At 59.0% G+C, this 19,713-nt stretch overlaps 3 protein-coding genes across 10 annotated transcripts; 1 reads left to right on the top strand and 2 right to left on the bottom strand.

Moving 5' to 3' along the window:
• Window positions 1-111: 111 nt before the first annotated feature.
• On the bottom strand, window positions 112-3,601 carry CFL1 (cofilin 1). Its single transcript, XM_037741592.1, is given in 4 exon segments — window positions 112-361; window positions 567-658; window positions 660-943; window positions 2,759-3,601. Coding segments are annotated over 4 exon segments (492 nt in total). The 5' UTR covers window positions 2,762-3,601; the 3' UTR covers window positions 112-248.
• Window positions 3,602-5,041: 1,440 nt separating this feature from the next.
• Window positions 5,042-11,013, top strand: MUS81 (MUS81 structure-specific endonuclease subunit). 6 transcript variants are annotated; one of them, XM_017537417.2, is made up of 16 exons: window positions 5,042-5,507; window positions 5,593-5,722; window positions 5,948-6,033; window positions 6,568-6,666; window positions 6,832-6,900; window positions 7,065-7,150; window positions 7,715-7,855; window positions 8,030-8,122; window positions 8,222-8,343; window positions 8,434-8,531; window positions 9,117-9,233; window positions 9,336-9,431; window positions 9,600-9,728; window positions 9,803-9,906; window positions 10,374-10,457; window positions 10,547-11,013. In XM_017537417.2, the coding sequence occupies exons 1-16, from the start codon at window positions 5,373-5,375 to the stop codon at window positions 10,611-10,613; spliced, it is 1,656 nt and encodes a 551-aa protein (XP_017392906.1). In that variant the 5' UTR covers window positions 5,042-5,372; the 3' UTR covers window positions 10,614-11,013. The 6 variants fall into 6 exon arrangements, with proteins under 6 accessions (XP_017392906.1, XP_017392905.1, XP_017392904.1 ...); XM_017537416.2 differs by having other exon boundaries at window positions 8,431-8,531; XM_017537415.2 differs by having other exon boundaries at window positions 5,593-5,743.
• Window position 11,014: 1 nt separating this feature from the next.
• EFEMP2 (EGF containing fibulin extracellular matrix protein 2) lies at window positions 11,015-18,431 on the bottom strand. Of its 3 annotated transcripts, XM_037741588.1 has the most exons (12): window positions 17,872-18,431; window positions 17,525-17,584; window positions 17,101-17,218; window positions 16,829-16,877; window positions 16,021-16,227; window positions 15,399-15,521; window positions 14,999-15,115; window positions 14,735-14,854; window positions 13,395-13,514; window positions 13,180-13,306; window positions 12,738-12,933; window positions 11,015-11,655 (listed from the first exon to the last, which is right to left on the bottom strand). In XM_037741588.1, the coding sequence occupies exons 3-12, from the start codon at window positions 17,209-17,211 to the stop codon at window positions 11,494-11,496; spliced, it is 1,332 nt and encodes a 443-aa protein (XP_037597516.1). In that variant the 5' UTR covers window positions 17,212-17,218; window positions 17,525-17,584; window positions 17,872-18,431; the 3' UTR covers window positions 11,015-11,493. The 3 variants fall into 3 exon arrangements, with proteins under 3 accessions (XP_037597516.1, XP_017392911.1, XP_037597517.1); XM_017537422.2 differs by lacking the exon at window positions 17,872-18,431 and having other exon boundaries at window positions 17,525-17,743; XM_037741589.1 differs by lacking the exons at window positions 17,525-17,584; window positions 17,872-18,431 and adding an exon at window positions 17,391-17,455.
• Between the last annotated feature and the right edge of the window lie 1,282 nt (window positions 18,432-19,713).

Below are 19,713 nucleotides of genomic sequence, written 5' to 3'. Positions count from 1 at the left end.
TTGGTCTGCTTCAACCCAAGAGGAATCAGAAGATCAAAAGCAGTTTGGGAAGGCCAGAACCGTCAGGGATGGAGGGAGGAGGAAAATCCAGGGGGTGGGGGGTCTGTTTGGCAACTGGGGTGAAGGGATTGCCCTCCGCCTGCTGGGATCCCCCCAGCCCCTCCGGTCTGGCAGGAAGGGGGCAGACTGCAACCCCCAAGGGCAGGTGTGGGGCTGCCAGATGCTCCAGGCAGGGGGCCAGAAGGGGCTCACAAAGGCTTGCCCTCCAGGGAGATGACGGCACTGCCCCCCAGCTTCTCTGCCAGGGTGCAGCGGTCCTTGACCTCCTCGTAGCAGTTTGCTTGCAATTCATGCTTGATCCCTGTAGGGAAGAAGGGGGAGCATCTGTGAGCAGGAAGCACTGGGGTGGGGGCAGTTTCTGTGGTTGGGAATGAGCCAATCAAAGCAGATGGAAGGAACAAGCAGGTGGCGAAGACAAGGGGGCGGACCCCCTCTGAGTGCCATTCACCCTACCCTGCAGCCAAGGCCAGAGCAGAAGGGCACTCAGTACCAATGCTGGCCCTTACCTGTCAGCTTCTTCTTGATGGCGTCCTTGGAGCTGGCATAGATCATTTTGCTCTTAAGGGGCGCAGACTCAGGAGCCCAGAAGATAAAACACCATCTTGCTCTCCTTGGTCTCGTAGGTTGCATCATAAAGGGCATAGCGGCAGTCCTTATCTGGCAGCATCTTGACAAAGGTGGCATAGGGGTCATCAACAGTTTGGCCCACATCGCCCACCAGGATCTCCTTGCCCTCCTCCAGGATGATGTTCTTCTTGTCCTCACTCAGGCAGAAGAGCACAGCCTTCTTGCGCTTCTTCACCTCCTCTGGCGTTGAAGACTTACGCACCTTCATGTCATTGAACACCTTGATGACTCCATCAGAGACAGCCACACCAGAGGCCTAGGAGACATGCCACATATCCGTCCTCAAAAAAAGGATTCTAGGGAATTGCCCCTTGTTTTCTCAGTTCTCAGTCCGCACCCGGCACTAGTGCCCTTCCCAGGGCAAGTCACTGGTGTTCCCTACCCAGGCCACTGTCAAAGAACCAGATGGGACACAACCCCAGAACGGCAGCCATGGCTTCTGATCACCTAGTTCAACAACCCCTTCCCTTATTTTACAGGAAATAGAAAACTCGTGAAAAGCAGAGCCTTGACCGAGAAGTGGACCCAGAATTAAAAGATCTACTGACTACTCACAGTATTTGCTCTCAGCCTTTAGATAAAAGTGGTGACCTCGAACTTCACAGATAGGAGGACCCAAATACCCGAAGCAAGACTCCTCTTCAGCAAGAGCCGAGACCCCACAATGCTAGATGAAACCCAAGGACACTGAACAGTTGCAACAAATCCACCAGAACTGCTTAATGCAGTTACTACACAAACGACGCCTGTTCCCTGCTATGGTCTTTCCCAACCAAAACAAGAATCACAACCCCCACTAAGGACCCTGCCCGACAACTTCTTTCTTCTGGGAATGGGCCCCAGAAGTCGCTAGTAGAAACTGACATGCCAAACTCAAGTGCCCAGAGGCCTCGAGAGCTCTTTAAACTCCTACTCTGCACCGTGCTTCGGGGTGCCTGAGACAGGAGACGGAAGGACTGACCACGGTAAATCTCCCCGGAACTGCAGAGGAAACTGGCCACGTGACCCAGCCGCTTCCGGAATGGGCGGGGAAAGGAGATCGGCTACGCTCGGCCCCCTCCCCAGTAGAGAAACGCGTACCCTAAAGGCAGTAGCCTCTACAGGTCCCTAACCCTGTGGAATCGCCTTAACCAACGGGCAAATCAGACCCATCTGCGGCGGGCAGGAGCCTGGGCAAGCTACTCAACCTTTGGTTTTCTCAGCCCTCTGGCCGTATGCAGGGGGCGGGATGGTTTCCGGGCGGTGCCCGCCTGGGTCACTTCCCTAAACTCGGCTCCACCCTCAGGCCCATCCGGGAAGGCCCCGCTCGCCCAGAGCTTCGACACCGGCGGCCGGGCCTGAGAGTGCGCGCACCCGCCGGCGGACAGCGCGGTTCCAGCCCTCGCACGATGCACGGGTGAGAACGCAGCTCGATGGGGTGCGCTCCAGAGCCGGCCACGGTCTCTGCGATGCCCCGTCCAAGCCTTGCGGTGCAAAGCCCTAATCGCAGGCACCCATGCCCCAACCAGGACTCTGTTGTCCCAGCATCCCCCCTCGCCGCGACAGCGCCCGCCCCTCCCCAACGCAGGCATCTCTGCCACCTGCTCCCGACACGGACCCGGCTGCCGAGGGAGGGTGACGCGGAGACAGGAACAGCCTTGGGTGGGGCGCGCGCGCCGAGACCTCTCGCGCGCTTTTCCTTCGCCGCCCCCGGGCCGGGTTTGGACACCGCGTGCTCCAGTCGAGAGCGCGCCCCTAAGAAACAACGCACGACGCCGGCCGTTCCGCGAGGGGCGCGCCGGCGCGCGACCCAGACCCCTCCCCCCGCGGCCGCTGTCCGTCCGCGCGGGCGCACCAGCGGGTGGGGGAGGGGAGAGGAGCCCAGGGAGCGCGCAAGCGACGTCCAGGCCGGCCCTCCCCGGCGCCCCCGGGCGCGCACGCGCATTGCGGTACCGCCCGCCCCTCCGTGCGAGACCCTCATCCCGCCCGGGGCGCTGGGGGAGGGGGTGCGGACATCGCTCCCCCGTCGCCTCCCGTGCGCAGGCGACCGACCCGCAGCCGCCTCCCTCGGGCGCCGTGGCCTGCCGCTCACCATGTTTCCGGAAGCGAAAAGGAGAGGACACCGAAAGCCGCAGAAGAAGAGAGCGCTGCAGCCGCTGCCGGGACCCGACTGAACGCGGCCTCTCCCGGCCCCTTCCGTTTAGTAGGAGCCGCACAATGAGGGGCGGGGCGGGCTTCCGGCGCTCCCTCCGCGGGCCGACGGGAAATGGAGTCCTAGGGCCGTGCGCCGCCGCCGCGCTCGCTGGGTAACGGAGTCTTCCCGCCGGCCGGCCCCGCACCGCAGTGCCTGCGGGGAAATGTAGGCCCGGGCTGCGGGCAGGGCCGCAGCGCGCAGCGCGACCCCATTGGTCCAATTTAACAGGAACTGCTCTGAGCCCTGCGAGGCGGCGCTCAATAAAATGACCCGAAAACGATCCCGGATTAAGCGGCTTTTTATCCCGCAGCAACACGGCTTTCTTAAGACCCATCTGGTATTATCTGGATTCCTTGGTCTGAAATTTTTGAGTACGGTTAGGGTTTTGCTTTTCTGAATTGAAGCAACTATTGATTAGTCTGGAATCCCGTCCTAAAGCAAGGAAAATCACAAGTATGAAGACGTTGTCAGGCCGACAAACACTAGTACCCTGCATATGCGAAGCTACTCTCGTCTTCTGAAAAAAGGCCATGTGCAACGTCAGTAAAATAAAAATAGGAGAAAAAGGCACAGGGGAAAGGCTACAAGGAAATCTCTGAGAGCTTTGTTCTTGTTTAAAGATGTTTGGCAAAGTCATGAGGCGATAAAGGGTAAAGACGAGGAATTGTGCATTCAATTCAAGTCCTCTTTACATGCCTTTTACGTGCCAGTGAAAAGGAACAGATATTAAACCAGACTTGAACCCAGCTCTCGAGTTTATAGCCAGGCATATGGCTCTTCTAACACCTGTAAAAACTGAGACAAGGTCTGTGGTAGTATATTCCTTAAAAAAATAAACTAGCGGGGGACTCCGGGATGATTTAGTTTTCCTAGAATAGTGACCACAGCCTCAACGCTCAGGAAGAGAAGACTGGGTCGCAAACAAGTCAGAGTCAAACCCAGAAATGGACCTGGGGGCCTTAATCCCATAAACGGAATTAAGGTTGTAAATGGAGAGCGATGCTTGGAAGTGGGGTACCTTCTTGCAGAGCATGCCGGGGGTTGTAGTCGGGGACGTTCCACAGCACCGCCCGCCACCCCGGGCTCCCAGCGCTCCAGGTGAAGACTGCAGCTTGACCCCCGTCTCCTGCGAGCGCCCCTGCCTGAAGACGAGGCTAGCGCCACCTTTGTCGAGTCTTGGAGTTTCCAAGAGCAACGAGGAGGGGGACGGGGCTTCGCAGTTACCCTGGAGACGCGCTCCTGCCCGCCCCTAGCCGCGAGATGCCCTAGATGTCCTTATTAGGACAAGACACTCGAGGGGGCGGGGCCAGCCCGACAGCCGGCTTCAGGCTCCTTATAAGGCCGCGGCGGGAGGGAGGCAGGAGCCGGAGCCGGCTGGCGGAGTCCGGAGGGGCGGGCCTGGAACTCTGGCGCCCACCTCTGTCTTCCCCGCAGGCTCGAGATCTGCGTCTCGCGACTTCCGGCATAACAGCTAGAGGCCGGGTGTTGCTTCAAACCCTGGCGAGTCGCCTGTGTCCAACTCAGCTATACGTGTCCTTCAGCATTGTCAGGTTGAAACCCTTTGTAGGGTTTCCATTTGCGACCTTCCTGAGGGTCTCCCACATCCGATTGGCCACAAAAACGTCGAAGTGTTGTCCCATCTACCTGTGTCTCGGCGTCTTAACCCGCGGCCTCCCCCGCCCGCCCCCGAATCCAACCACGTGCCCACCTCAGGTCTCCCCAACTGCCAAGGTGCCCAAGCACCTCTTAATTTACAGTTCTCCTTCCACTAGGCCTCTGACCCCCGACCCCCCAGGTCCTATTTTGGGCCTTCTCGGCACGTCCCCGACTTTCTCCCCACCACACACTCTTTGCCCTGTATCCCGGGGATAAGGGCCACCATTTCCTCCAGGGGTGCTGCAGCTCCTCCTGCCTTACCTTTGTGGCCTCATTCCCGGCGCCCCTTTCTGGGTGTCCCTCCCACCGGGGTGTTTGCACCCGTTTGTTTCCCAGCCCCCGCCTCTTCTGGACTCTTCCTCAAGCCCAGTCTCCATCTCCAGCCTCCTCTTCAAGCTTGAGGCTGAAACTGACAAATCTTAGAGACCTTAGAGCGGCCAAGTCCAGGTTAGGCCGTTAAGCATCGCCCAGCCAGTCCTCCCCCGTCATAGGGGGCGCTGTCCGTCTTCCTCTAACCTACACAAAGATGACCCCGCTCTCGAATCTGAGGTGATTGGAAGGAGCAGGTCCAGGTTCCGGGGGCTGGGGTGGGGCGCGTCCCAAAGGCTGGTCCTGGCTGGAGCGGGGCCGAGGCGAAATATTGTTAGAGACAGCGCCGCGCACCAACCACTTGGAGCAGCGCAGGGGCGGGAGGGCAGGTTCTCTCGTTAGTGCCCCTTGCGTAAGGGGGCCCGTGATCTCATCGGTTCTGCCCTCAGCTTCCCTCTTCTGACGCCCCGCCCCAGACCAGGTGTTCGAATCCCGACTCCAGAACTGGCGGCGTCCCAGTCCCGCCGTTGGACCCGCCCTCGGGCTCATGGCGGCGCCAGTCCGCCTGGGTCGGAAGCGCCCGCTGCCTGCCTGTCCCAACCCGCTCTTCGTTCGCTGGCTGACCGAGTGGCGGGACGAGGCGACCTGCAGCGGGCGCCGCACGCGCTTCGTGTTTCAGAAGGTGGGTCCTTGCGCGGCCCGATGGGAACAGCTGCTGGCCAGGTCAAGGCCTGCCCTGACCAGGTACCCTGCCCCTGCCCCGCCAGGCGCTGCGCTCCCTCCGGCGGTACCCACTGCCGCTGCGCAGCGGGAAGGAAGCTAAAATTCTGCAGCACTTCGGAGACGGGCTCTGCCGGATGCTGGACGAGCGGCTGCAGCGGCACCGAACATCGGGCGGTGAGCGCCTGCCTCCCCCAGGTGCAGCCTCCGTACTCACCTGGGATCCCTTGGCTTCAAGCTCCCCACTCCTGTCCAAGTTGCTCTTCGGCCTCGGGCTAGTGGCTGGCGCTCCCCTGAGCCACCCTCACCGGTCTAATGTACCATCTGAGCAGGTTACATCCCAGACCCTCGCAGCTGCCGGATTCCATGGAGTGCGGAGTTGACTCTCTTCTCCTCCCGCAGATGACCATGCACCAGGCTCACCATCTGGACAGAACAGTCCAGCACCGCAGGGGCGACCTGCAGAAGTCCAGGACTCTTCCATGCCAGTGAGGAAGGGGCAAGGGGAGTGGCTGGCAAAGTGGGAGTGTGGGAATATGATTTCCTGGCTTGGGGGATTTGGCAAGCCTGAGTCCGAATCTCACTAGCGATGCCTGGCCTTGGGCAAATGACTTATCCTCTTTTAGACTTAGTATTTTAACCTGCGAATGGGAATATTGGTAACAGTCAATGAGAGAATTCCATGATCAAGCTACTTAGGGAGGGAGGCTCAGTTAGTTACAGGGTCATCATCATTCAGTTTTCCTGTCTAACCACTCCTGTCCTGCCCCGTGTCATAGACCTGAGAGACCTGAGGCCAGGCTGGGCAGACACCCCACCGGCTGCCCCAAACTGCCTGCTGTCTCATCCCAGATTTGCAGGGGGTCATCGCATCACCTGGCCCATTTTACAGAGAAGGAAACTGAGACTCAACTGAGTGACTTACCCAGTGCCACGAAGCCTGTGAAACCTCAGCCCTGCCAGGGACTTACCGGAAGATGACTGGCTGGCTTTCATGTTCAGAGCTCCTCTGTTCCTTTCAGATTCCTGCCCAGCCCAAAGTGGGAGGCTCTGGCAGCTACTGGCCAGCTCGGCACTCAGGAGCCCGAGTGATACTGCTGCTGCTCTACCAGGAGCACCTGGTGAGCACCAAGCTACACCGGGAGGTGGAACCAAGGCAGTGGGGTGGGAGGTTCCTAGAGATGCCTGGCCAGGACAAGACAGGCAAAGATTATCCCAGCCACCTGAGCAGGATGAGGAGGGGCCCTGACACTGAGCCTACCCTGTCTCTTCTACCATGGTTTCAGAATCCTAACGGCCACCAGTTCTTAACCAAGGAGGAGCTGCTGCAGAGGTGTGCTCAGAAGACCTCCAGGGTGAGCACAGGGGTCAGGGAGGACAGGCCCAAGCGGCTCTGGAGCCCACCCAAGACTGCCCTTTCTGGCAATGGACACATGTGTGTCCCATGGCTGGGGACACAGGGAACATGGACTCATGGTGGCAACAGGTGCTCTCTGAGGGTCTCTTTTCCGATCCACAGGTAGCCCCTGGGAGTGCTCGACCCTGGCCAGCCCTCCGCTCCCTCCTTCACAGGAACCTGGTCCTCAGGACACACCAGCCAGCCAGGTGGGGCCAACTGCAGGAGATACAGGAGGCAGGGATGGGAGAGCATGCATGACCTTCTTAATGGGGCTTAGAATCACTCAACAACTCCCAGAGCTGATGCTGTTGAGGTTGGGGGACATGGGCCTTCCCTCAGGAGCTCCCGCTGTTGGAGTGCCTGGAGGGTACCTGGAGAGAACAGTCCAACCCTGCAACAGTGGGAGTGGGAGGGCACCATGGGTTTTGAAGGAGTAGAAAGCCTTTTCAGAGGAGATAACATTTGACACGTTTCAGGATTTGGCTGGTAGAGATGCAGGATAAGTATTCTGAGGAGGGGGAAACAGCATTAGTGAAGACGGGAGAAAGGAAATTGTCTGAGACTGACTTATTGCAGACCTGAGAATGGCACTGAGCAGGTCCAAGGAACTGCTCTAAGAGCCAAGAAGACCGGGAGGAGCAGGAGCCACTGGGGTCATTTGTGCAGGGCGCCAAGGGGGCAGTGAGGCTAGCCCAGCTGGGGGCAGGCAGGAGAGCCTGCCAGGAATGAGTGAAAAAGGGAGAGCTATGTTTGTCCCCTCTGCTTCCCAGGTACTCATTGACCCCAGAGGGCCTGGAGCTGGCCCAGAAGTTGGCTGAATCGGAAGGCCTGAGCTTGTTGAATGTGGGCATCAGGCCCGAGGAGTCCCCTGGGGAGGAGACAGCAGCGCCAGGATCAGCTTCGGCAGAGCTGTGAGGAGGAGGGGAGAAGAGGGGAAAATGGGGAGAAGGGGATGGGAAATGAGGCCAAAACCCTGCAGCTGAGCTGTGGCTGCCCCCCTACTGTGGGTGGGTGTTGGGTGGTGTGGGTACAGGGCAACTGCCCTGGCATGGGGGATTCTGTCCTCACACACCACCCCCACTTAGTGCCAGTGAAGCAGGGGTCCAGCAGCCACCACTGGAGCTGAGGCCTGGAGAGTACAGGGTACTATTGTGTGTGGACATCGGCGAGACCCGGGGGTGAGTGAGGTGGGAAGAAACAGAGACTATCAGAGGAAGCTGGGGGGTAGGCACTGCCCTGCCCTGCCCTGATCTAGGCATCCTTCCTTGCCACTCCAGGGCGGGGTACAGGCCGGAGCTGCTCCGAGAGCTACAGCGGCTGCACGTGACCCACACAGTGCGCAAGCTGCATGTTGGGGATTTTGTGTGGGTGGCACAGGAGACCAATCCTAGAGATCCAGGTGAAGGGCCATGGACAGGCCGGCGCCAGGGGCAGGGCCTGGTGGGTGGGGCATGGCAAGCTAATGGGACCCTTCCTGGCTCCTCAGCAGCAAGCCCTGGGGAGTTGGTGCTGGACCACATCGTGGAGCGCAAGCGGCTGGATGACCTGTGCAGCAGCATCATTGATGGCCGCTTCCGGGAGCAGAAGGTAACTTCGCTGGCTTTGCCAGGCTCCCTGCCTGCTCCGGAGCCCCCTTTTCAGGCCAGAGCACTTCTGGCAGCCTCCTTGAGGCAGAGCCCTTTGGACTCCAGCCACACCCACCCTGTGGCTGCTCCAGGATTAGACCCTCACAGGCCCATCCAGGCGCACAGTAGGAAGGCAGGGTACCTGCATTCTTGGGCTGAGCTCAGGAGCAGATTAAAGATCCCTTGGGTACCCAATTCCTTAGTCTTGGATAAACAAGGCTCAAATCTCCAGGACTGGAAATAACAGACGCTGTACCCTGGTACTTGCTGCTGGGCGGACCCCATAGTCACAGAGGCCACATACAGGCCCAGGGCAGGTTTGAAGGATGGGCAGTGTTCAGAGATGGAGGAAGGGCTTTCTAGGCAAGAGTGTCAGTATGAGCAAAGCCACAGAGGCCCCTCTGAGGCAGGGGGACAGGCTAGGGAGGATGCGGAGGCTAACTGCTGGGACCAGGGTCACAGCACCATTTTGAGTGTGACATGATGGCTGCCCAGGCACATGGGCATCCAGCCGGACCCTCCCTGCCTATTCTGTCCACTTCCCTAGTTCCGGCTGAAGCGCTGCGGCCTGGAGCGCCGGGTATACCTGGTGGAAGAGCATGGCTCAGTCCACAACCTCAGCCTTCCAGAGAGCACACTGCTGCAGGCTGTCACCAACACTCAGGTGAGCTGGGAGGGCAGAGCCAGGCAGGCAGGGGCCCCTGTGGTCTGTGGTTTGTGGTCTAGGTCAGGAGCCACCTTCCCTCTCTTGGGTCTTCTTTCCCAGGTCATTGATGGCTTTTTTGTGAAGCGCACAGCAGACATTAAGGAGTCAGCCGCCTACCTGGCCCTCTTGACACAGGGCTTGCGGAGACTCTACCAGGTGAGCAGGGCCTGCAAGGAATTCGCCTTGCCTGTGCGTCCCCAAGAGAAGCAAGGTGGGTGAGATCCCCATTTCTCAGGCTGACCCCCTGCGGCCGAGGACTGGGCAGGAGCTGGCTGGAGTTGTCCCTTCAAGCTCCAGCCTGGCCTCAGTTCCTTCTTCCCTCAGGGCCACACCCTACGCAGCCGCCCCTGGGGAACCCCTGGGAACCCTGAATCAGGGGCCATGCCCTCTCCAAACCCTCTCTGCTCACTGCTCACCTTCAGTGACTTCAACGCAGGAGCCATCAAGAACAAGGTACTGCCTCTTCCCTGCTTCCCTGACAGGGCCCGGCCCAGATCACCGCTGATCCAGCCCTTCCCCAAACCCAGGCCCAGTCGGTGCGAGAAGTGTTTGCGCGGCAGCTGATGCAGGTGCGCGGAGTGAGTGGGGAGAAGGCAGCAGCCCTGGTAGATCGATACAGCACCCCTGCCAGGTAGGCCCCCGAGGGCCCTTAGCTGTCCTCAGCCCCTGCCCTCCATGCATGGAATTCACCTTAATCCATGCCTTGTGTGGGCTGTGCAGACCCAGAGATGGACAGATCTGGCTGAAGTCCAGGGTGCTCGTGGAGGTCAAATGGGGAGGAAGCCAGCAGACCCACACAGAGTCCCAGGCAGTGGAGGCCACAGGAGGGAGGGAGACATCCCACTGGTGGAGCAGAGGCTTCCTAGAGAAGGGGGCTGAGCCGTTAAAGGGGAGTGGGGGTGACAGTTTGGAGCCCTTGCTGGTTTTGCCTCAGAGTTCCCACAGGGAGGGAGGATAGGCAGGCTGGTGTGGGGCCTTGTGTGCCGGGCTCAGGAAGTGGGGCAGTGGCCCAAATCCTCTATCCCATGCTGGCCCCTCATGGTACTGGCCTGGTGTGGACCACTGTCAGCCTCAGAAACTCAAACCCCTGCCCCTCAGCCTCCTGGCCGCCTATGATGCCTGTGCAACCCCCAAGGAACAGGAGACACTACTGAGCACCATCAAGTGTGGGCGTCTGCAGAGGTGAGGACGAGGCACAACCTGGAGGGAGTGGTGGGGGCCGGGGCTGCCCTAGGCCCAGGGCGTGACCCTCACTGCCTCTCTTCCTGCAGGAATCTGGGGCCTGCTCTGAGCAGGACTTTGTCCCAGCTCTACTGCAGCTACAGCCCCCTGACCTGAGCTTATGCCACGAAGCAGCCCCCAGCTCCCATCTGTCCCCTCACCCCCAGGATAATCAGCCTTTCAGCCAGCATCGTTTGGGGTACAATTAGAATCTAAGTGTTTGTAGCCATATGTATTATATAGGAGATGCCTGGCACTGGGGGCCTTGTGAAATATGCAGGAACCAGAGATAACATCTGGTCCAGTGATTTTTAAACCAAGCTGCTTAGGACTGGGATTCCCTGGTCCGGGAGATGGAGTCAGTGGGGCATTGCAGCTTTGGATCGACTTTATATCATCAGTTGGTCCTTATCAAATAAAACTTCCTTAGAAGTGCAGAAGGAAAAATAAATAAAACTTACTGGCGAAATTAAAAATAATAAAAATAAAACTTCCTAAAAGAAAAGCTCAAAAACCACTAACAGTCCAGTTGCCTCATTTTATAGAAAAACAGGCCCAGGGAACCACTAGGACTTATCAAAATGTACAGCTTGAGACAGAGTTAGGACTGGAACCCAGGGCCTCCTTACACTATCCAGAGTGGAGTTTCTCAGGACCCCTGCAAAGCGGCCAAGTCCAGATCTCTGGGACAGGGCCTGGAGTCCGCCCTCCTCATTACCTCCTCTGCTTTCGGGGTGACTGAAGCCTGTGGTATGGAGCTCCCAGCTCCTGTCAATGGGGCCCCCTGGGCCTGAGCACACAGAGACCCCCACTTAGGTGGACTTGGCCTGCCCCCCACAGGTCCCAGCCTGCCCCAGCCTGAGGCTTGCTGCAGTGTGACCCTCCCACCTCAGCCACCAGGACTCCTTCTTTCTCCCTTTATTGCCTTTCTCATTCTGCCCCTCACAACAGGCTCCTCAGCTAGGGGAGCTGCGGGAGGGTGGCTCCCTCCTGCTCCTCAGAAGGTGTAGGCCCCCACGAAGACGGTGAGTCTCAGTACAGAGCTGGCCCGGTAGCTCATGAGGGAGTTCATGGTGACCATCTCCAGGTCCAACACATACTCCCGGGGGCCTGTCACCGGCCGGGCGAGGACCAGCATGGCGCTGACGTTGTTGATTTGCTGCAGGGCAGTGGGTGGGGGGACATATTTATTGTGTCAGCCTGTGTGCTAGGCCTCTGCCCCAGTGTCACCTCCCTGCCCCATGGCCGTGAGGTAGAGAGACAGCCCTGGCCAGGCTGTGACCCCAGGCTTTCGTCTGGGCTCTCATCTGGCTCCTTGACACCCTTGACGTCTCCGCTCCACGACTCAGAAATCTCCCGCTGGGGCTCTTCCCACCCTTTCCAGCTAGTTTTGTCTAACCCAGGCTAACTGATGATTCAAGGCCACATGTTGCTCTTGGGAGTGGTGGGAACTTTGGTGACCCAAAGTGAGCAGACTCCTTCAGAGCATTCAATTTGTTTTTTTTTTCTTCTTTTTCTTTTTGAGATGAAGTCTCCCTCTTGTCCCTCAGGCTGGAGTGCAATGGTGCGATCTCAGCTCACTGCAACCTCCGCCTCCCGGGTTCCAGCGATTCTCCTGCCTCAGCCTCTGTAGTAGCTGGGATTACAGGCACATGCCACCATGCCTGGCTAATTTTTGTATTTTTAGTAGAGGTGGGGTTTCACCTTGTTGGCCAGGCTGGTCTGAAACTTCTGACCTCAGGTGATCCACCCACCTTGGCCTCCCAAAGTGCTGGGATAACAGGCTTGAGCCACTGCCCAGAGCATTAATGGCCCAGAGCATTTGATTTCAAAAAGAAAGAGAAGCGCTGGTACCAGACAAACTCCTGCCGAGACCCAAGCAAGCCGCTGCCACTCACTGTGACCCACTCCTGGCCCCTCCCACCTTAACAGCTCCAACAGCAAGGAGTGGACTTTCCGACCCCAGGCCCCTGCACACACCATTCCCTTGGTTTGTGGGTGAAGAAATTGAGATCAGATATGGGAAACCAGTACTGGGATTCAAACCCCGGGGTCCGAGTGCTTCGTTAGAATTGCATTTAACCATCTCTCCGTACCACGAGAATTTAGAATACCCCATCTTCCTTCAGAAACCCAAACTCCCAGGGGCGGGGCTTTGAGAGGAGAGGCGGGGCATAGCCTGGCCTAGTACCCCTTAAGGCTTCCTGGAGTGCTTGTCAGTTGAGGGTGCAGAAGCCTTACCCTAATGTAGAAGTCCCCCTGCGAATTTCCGGCACGGATCTGAAAGGCATTGTAGGCACCAGGGTAGACAGAGGTCGCCTGGATCTGGAACACGTCGGCGGGCACGCTCCGCTCTGAGGTGATGGTCATGTAGCGGTGCACGATGGACGAAGGTTGCTCTCGACAGAGAGGGTTGGAGGCTGGGCAGAGGCAGCGGCTAGAGACCCCCAGGTGGGGGACACAAATGAGGTCCTTGCCTGTCCCCCCCCACCACCAATTTCACCTATCCTGCAAAGGGAACGAATCCCAAAAGGATCCTCCCACCCCTGTGACTGGTTGTCATGGAGGACTACAATTCCCATCAGCCCTCAAGGGTGCTCACTGGCCCAAATAGATGCCAGTCAGCCCCAAAGCCCCCTGGGAGACATAGTTTCTGTGGGAGCCAGGCATTGAAATGACTCACTTGTCAGAGACCTGGACATAGGGCTCCATGCAGCGGTTGGTGTCCACGCAGCGGTAGCCCCCATGGAAGTTGACACAGGTTTGGGCCTCAGAGCACTGGTGTGCACCCGACTCACACTCATCAATGTCTGTGCCAGGGGAGAGGGGCTGGAATCCAGGGCGTCAGGCTGCCAGCTCCTGACACCATCCTGCCCATCCCACCTGGGTAACCTGTACCTTGGCAGAGGCGCGTGGCCAGCAGCTGGTAGCCCTGTGGGCAGTGGCAGGAGAAGCGGCCTGGCTCATTGACGCAGCGGTACTGGCAGAGGTAGCTGGAGTAGCTACACTCATCAATATCTGAGGAAGCATGGGGATGGGGACCCTAGGTCAAGGGCAGTCCTCGCCATTCAGTCCCACAGACATTTCGTAAGAGGACCCAGCCCCATGTTAGGCTGAATGCAGAAAGACAGGGGGATGAGACAAGTCCTGCAAGGCTCAGCAGGAAGATGGAGGGTTCAGAGAAAGCTCTGCCCAGGCTGCCCCAGCTCACAGACTTCTCTCTGCCCAGGACTGGAAGAAAGCACTAAATAAAAGCACTGGGAATCTAGAGACTTGGGTGTGAATCCTACCAGCTGATTTGTGGGAATCTCACTTTCCCAATCAGTAAAATGGGTGGATTAGACTAGATGAGTCGTGTGGGCTAGGCCTGTGCTGTAACCTGCCCACGTCCTGCAGCCCACAATCAGCCCGACCACCCAGTGATCACCTCCAGCCAACTGTGAGCTGCACAGGCAGACCATATCCCTTCTCTTGTTCCCCTCATGCTGCCACGTAGCAATGAGGCCTCATCCCGCAGCAAAGCATAACATAGGAGGTACATGCCAGTTCACAGGGTGAGAGAAGACTGGGATGGAGCCCTGACCTCATCTCATCCTGGGTGTTATGAACTTGGCCAGGTCATTAACTTCTCTTAGCTGAATAATGAAAGTCACCATTTACCCAGGATTTTGTGCTTATTTTTATGTAATCCTCCCAACAAATGTGGAGGGAGATAGTAATGTCCTCATTTTGTAGAGGAAGGAAAAAACCATACCTCCTAGGATTCTTGAGAGGAAGGAGGCCAAGTATGTCAGGGAATACACCGAGAGGGGAGGGTCTCGTTAAGTGGCAGTTCATTCACTTTCAAGCACTGCAGCTTGAGACTTGCTGGAGCCCCTTTATCACACTGTCTCATCTAACCCTCAAGACACTCCATTTTATAGAAGAAGAAACAGGCTCAGAGAAGAGTGACTTGTCCTACTGCAAAATTCAAATGCAGGTGAGCCTGACACGCGGGAAGAGTGGCGCCCACATCCTTTCTCTCCAGTAGCCTTCAGTAGGGACCTCGCTGCCTCTCCCTGTGCCTTCCCCACCAGACTGGGAGTGCTCCACAGCCAGCAGGGTGGAGTACCCAGGAGGCAGCTGGGTGCACAGTGACTCGACTTGGAGGCCTCAGATGGAGACTGTGTGGCAGGAGGCACGCACAGGTAGGGCCTAGGGACCCACAGAGGAGCACACAGCAGGGGTACAGCCCTCACCGCTGCAGGAGAAGCCGTCTCGATGCAGCTCATAGCCCTGGTGGCAGCGACACAAGAAGGTCCCATAGGAGTTGAAGCAGCGCTGCTCACATGGAGCCCCCATGTCACACTCGTTCACATCTGGGGGTGCCAGGAGAAACAGAAGGTGTGAAAGCCGAGGAGCGGCCCAGAGCCCCCACTCTACCTGGGCTGGTCAGGGAGGGAGCACCCCCATCTCACACCTCCCTGCGCAGGACCCAGGAGCCTGGCCTGGCCCAGCCTCACCCACACAGGAGCGGTTGTTAGGCCCCAGCTGGAAGCCCGGCTCGCACTGGCAGCGGAAGGAGCCAGGCAGGTTCACACAGCGGTGCTGGCAGTAGCGGTAGCGGCACTCGTCTATGTCTGGGATAGAGGCAGAAAGAGGGCAGAGAGCAGGTGGGCCCAAGCCAGCTGGGACTCAAGGCTTCACCACCCATGATCCTGCCTGTGTCCGGGGAGCTGAATTGGGCAGGGTCAGCCAGGACACCTCCCAAACACACCCCCATACAATCCTCTGTGTCTGATGACAGGAAGGTAGAGGTGACGGGGGTGAGGGGAAGCCTGGGTTGAATGGGGGTCAGGTGCTAGGGCAAGGGCCAGACCAGGGCACAGAGCTGGGACTAGAGAAGCTGCTCCCTGGACTCACCCACACACTCGGGCCCGATCTTTCGGTAACCATCAGGGCAGGTGCACTGATAGGAGCCAGGCAAGTTATGGCAGTCCTGGCTGGGGCGACAGTCGTGCAGAGCCTGGGCACACTCATCCACATCTGTGAGAGACACCACTGAGCCCCCGCCTGGGATCCTGCACACCACCCAGTATGACAGACAGATCCCACACTTGGATTCAGTCCTCTCAACAGCACACATAACAGTTCAGTACCCGGGAGCCAACAGGAAAGGCACCCCTAACCTCCAACACCACATGTTAGGGGTTGCATAGGGATAAGGTCCTGTCCACACACTCCCAGCAAGACTGATTCCTGCACCCTCCTTCCTCCAAGGCCCAAGGCTTCCAGGGGACAGACACTGGAAGGCAGAGTTCCTGCAATGTCTCCGTAGCAACTGAGGGGAGAGGCCCGGAGCTGGCTGGAACAGTGGCACATGAGCTGGGGACACCTGTGGCAGGTCCCAAACAACCTGAGTGTCTGGATGAGGGTGTGGACATCACTAGTGGCCCTTTTGAGCCGGGGAGGAACATGAGGTCTGAGTTGTTAAGAAGCTTGGTGAGAGGACTGGAAGCCAGGCGCCAGAGCAGTCCCCACTCACCCACACAGCTCTCCTGATCGTCGGGCTCATAGCCTGGTGGGCAGGGGTTGGGGTGTTGAGCGGGCGGCACTGGTGGTGGGGGTCCCTCGCCGTGTAGGTCGTTGATGACGGCAGCGGAGCGGGGCAGACACAAGTAGCCCCCGTAGTGGTTGATGCACTTCATTTCCCCCTTGCAGGCCTCAGGGATGGTCAGACACTCATTGACATCTGCAGAGAGGGACCTGCTGGGCACAGCCCGTCTCCTGGGCTGGCCCTGGAGGGAGTGGAGGCAGGAGCCCAGCTCGGCCTTCTCCGAGATGTTGAGATGCATGGCCCCAGAAAAGCCTTCCCACTCTACTCAGCAAGCTGAGGCTGCCTGCCCAGGACCCCTCCCCAGGGTCGGCCAGGGCTGGAGTGGGGCGGCAGTTCCCACTGTTGCCCTTATTTTTGGCCTGCAAGTGGGTCTCTATCCCTCCCCACAGCCCTGGCCCTAGCTCAGCCCAAGAGGGGGACCTCCTTACCCACCCCTGGGGACACTGCCCTCCCAGGTTGTGATGAGACAAAGAGCTGGGACAGGAGAGTAGTTCAGAGAAGGCGTACAGGATCCAGCTCTTCTGAGGGATAGGGGCAAGGTTTCCTGGGTTTCTGGGAGAGGGCGAGGCCACCCCTAGCTGAACTGGCCACCAGAGAACCAGAGCTGGCCTCAGTGCAGCAGAGCTGGGCACAGGACTGGCTGCTGCAGTTCTTGGAGGTGGGGCTGTCCCTTGGAAAGCAGCTATCAATCCCTTTCCTCGTTCCTGGGGGTGTTTGGTCCCCCAGGCACACACACCCCGGCAGTGCTGGCTGTCTGGGTCCCACTCATAGCCATCTGTGCATTCCTGGAAGGGAACCAGAAGTGGCCAGTGGTCAACCTCAGATCTCCTCCAACTGGCCAGCCAAGACTAGGGCCTGAGCCTGGCCACCCTCCACCCACTCCAACAGTGGCCCCCAGCCCTCCACCAGACACGGGAGGGAGACTCTTCCCCGACAGTAGCCATTCCGGGGTCCCGGTCCCTTCCTCCCTGCCCATCCCTCCCAGGCCAGCGGCCTCCACTGCCCCACCGTGTAGCTATCGGGCTCTTCGGAATCCTGAGGAGACGCTGGCCCGGAGAGTAGCAGCAGCAGCGCCCAGAGCATTAGAGACCCCGGGAGGCAGGAGGCGCAGGGAAGCATCCTGGGGCTGCGAGGTGGTGGACACAGGTCAGGGACCTCTGCCGCGGCACCCCCACTCCCTGTACCGGATCCCAAGCCCAGCCCCCGCCGTGGCCCGCTGAGGACCGTGCTTAGGCCCCGGGGCCTCCAAGGGCTGGGGGCCGACTCCTCCCGCAGCCCCAGGTCCCGGGCCCACTCACCCCAGCCACCCCGCCCCCGCCCCGTGCCCCTGCGGAGAAGGCCGAGGAACACTGGCCTCTGGACGCTACGCTGCCGCGGACTCGGCCGAAACTCTGGCCTGCACCCTCCCCCACAGACGGCCATGGCCACTCACTTGGGCCCGCGACGCCCCCGCGGCCCAAGGCTCTGGCGGCTCGGTTGGCTCCGGCAATGCCTGCGGGCAGACGGACGGGCGGACGGCACAGCTCCCTGGACGCGCGGCCCCAGGAAGCGCCCCCCGCCCGCCCGCCTGCCGCGGCGCGGCCCACCCCGGCGCCTCCGCCCGCCCTTCGGCGGATTCCTGAGCCCGCGCCAGGGGGAGGGACCCCGACCCCCAGCTTCTCCGCCCCCGGCCAGCCACAGGCCCCCACCCGGTCCCCCGCGGTGCCGCCCGGAGCCTCCTCCCGGCGCCAGTCCAGGGTCCCCCAGCGCTCGACCTTAATGCCAGGACCCCAGACTCACCCGGGGTCCCCCAGACGCTCACCAAAAATGTCATCCTGCGCACCTAGATCCTACCTAATCTGCACCCCCAGAATTCCATCCTGTGCACCCACACCGTAATCTCGGAGCCCTCAGATTCACATTCTGCGCCTCCTGAGATCGCCCTTGGTACCTAGAGCCCACCTAACCAGTCCTCCAGACAGACCCTCAATCTCCTCCCTGCAGAATTTTATTCTCTGCCCCAGACTATCATTCCAAAAGATCTTAAAACTTCATCCAGTGTCCCCAGACCCTTGCCCAGGAACGAGAGGCTCCCAGGAGCAGAACTGTCCTTCTCGCTCCCTCCTGCCCTCCATCCCGGGGACCGTCTTCACTCCGGTGGTCCGTTCACTGCGCACTGCCTTCCCCACACCCTCCACCCACAAAGCTACAAGTTTTGGGGCAGGGGCGTCAGTTCCCTTTTGGCACAAAATGAATGGAAGCCCCTGAGAAGGAGGGCAGGGCTGATGTCGGACGTGCAGGATGCTAGGGTCGGGTGCCCACGCACCTCCCCGACCTCCTCCCACCCGCGTCCCCCGCCGGGTTTCCGCCACCGCCCCAAGTGGGGGCGTGTTACTGGGGCGGGGTCTGGGCGGGGCTGGCTCCCAGGAAGGGGCGTGGTCACCGTTTGGCCACGTCTCTGGGCGGGGCCAGGCAGGAAGGCACTGCGTGTCCGGGGGATCCCCCACCTGGGGACTCGCCCCTCCTTTCCCTTCCCATCCACGCTAATCCCCGCAGTTACCCTCAACGTGATCCCGGGAAGGGAGCCTGCCCAGGAAGGGACTTGCTGGTGGGTGCCGAGGTGAGCGCCTGGGGTTCAGGTGAACTGCGCAGTGCCCCCTCCTCGCCACTCTGCCACCATCATCCTTCCCAGCCGCTGGGCCCAGGTGGTTAAATAACAGCTCTTTAAGGGGCCGGGCGCAGTGCCTCACGCCTGTAATCCCAGCACTTTGGGAGGCCGAGACAGGTGGATCACTTGAGGTCAGGAGTTCGAGACCAGTCTGAACAAAATGGTGAAACCCGGTCTCTACTAAAAATACAAAAATTAGCCAGGGTCGTGGCCCCTGTGGTCGCAACTACTCAGGAGCCAGGAGAATCACTTGAACCCGGGAGATGGAGGTTGCAGTGAGCCCAGATCACACCACTGCACTCCAGCCTGAGTGACAGAGTGAGACTCCAGCTTAAAAAATAATAAGGCCGGGCAAAGTGGCTTACGCCTGTAATTCCAGCACTGTGGGAGGCCGAGGGTGGTGAATCACCTGATGTCGGGAGTTTGAGACCAGCCTGACCAACATGGAGAAATTCTGTCTCTACTAAAAGTACAAAATGAGCCAGGCGTGGTGGCGCACTCCTGTAATTCCAGCTACTCAGTAGGCTGGGGCAGGAGAATCGCTTGAACCTGGGAGGCGGAGGTTGCAGTGAGCCAAGATTGCTCCACTGCACTCTAGCCTGGGCAACAAGAGCAAAACTCCGTCTCAAAATACTATTACTACTACTAATAATATTAATAGCTCTTTAAAACGAGAAAGACAATAACAAGTGTTAACAAACATATGGAGAAATGGAGCTCTCATGCACCATTGGTGGGAAAGTAAGATAGTGCAGTGACTTTGGAAAAGGGTCTGGCAGTTCCTCAAAATGTTATCACATGACCCAGCAATCTCATTCCTGGGTATACATACCTAGGATAATTAAAAAGATATGTACAGCTGGGCGCAGTGGTTCACGCCTGTAATCCCAGCACTTTGGGAGGCTGAGGCAGGCGGATCACCTGAGGTCGGGAGTTCGAGAGCAGCCTGACCAACATGGTGAAACCCTGTCTCT

This window comes from Cebus imitator, unplaced genomic scaffold, assembly GCF_001604975.1.
Source record: "Cebus imitator isolate Cc_AM_T3 unplaced genomic scaffold, Cebus_imitator-1.0 Scaffold102, whole genome shotgun sequence".
NCBI classification, from domain to species: domain Eukaryota; kingdom Metazoa; phylum Chordata; class Mammalia; order Primates; family Cebidae; genus Cebus; species Cebus imitator.
Note: the sequence above shows the minus strand (reverse complement) of the source record. Positions and strands in the feature narration are given on the sequence as shown.

What these genes read in the sequence shown, in the direction of transcription:
- MUS81 (XM_017537414.2), top strand. Translation starts at nt 5,373, where the DNA reads ATGGCGGCGCCAGTCCGCCTGGGTCGGAAGCGCCCGCTGCCTGCCTGT. An exon ending in TGAGCGCCTGCCTCCCCCAG is followed by an intron (nt 5,744 to 5,947) that starts GTGCAGCCTCCG and finishes CTCCTCCCGCAG; the next exon opens with ATGACCATGCACCAGGCTCA. An exon ending in TGCTCTACCAGGAGCACCTG is followed by an intron (nt 6,667 to 6,831) that starts GTGAGCACCAAG and finishes CCATGGTTTCAG; the next exon opens with AATCCTAACGGCCACCAGTT.
- EFEMP2 (XM_037741588.1), bottom strand. Translation starts at nt 17,211, where the DNA reads ATGCTTCCCTGCGCCTCCTGCCTCCCGGGGTCTCTAATGCTCTGGGCG. An exon ending in GGCCACGCGCCTCTGCCAAG is followed by an intron (nt 13,307 to 13,394) that starts GTACAGGTTACC and finishes CCCCTGGCACAG; the next exon opens with ACATTGATGAGTGTGAGTCG. An exon ending in AGGGGGACTTCTACATTAGG is followed by an intron (nt 11,656 to 12,737) that starts GTAAGGCTTCTG and finishes ACTGCCCTGCAG; the next exon opens with CAAATCAACAACGTCAGCGC.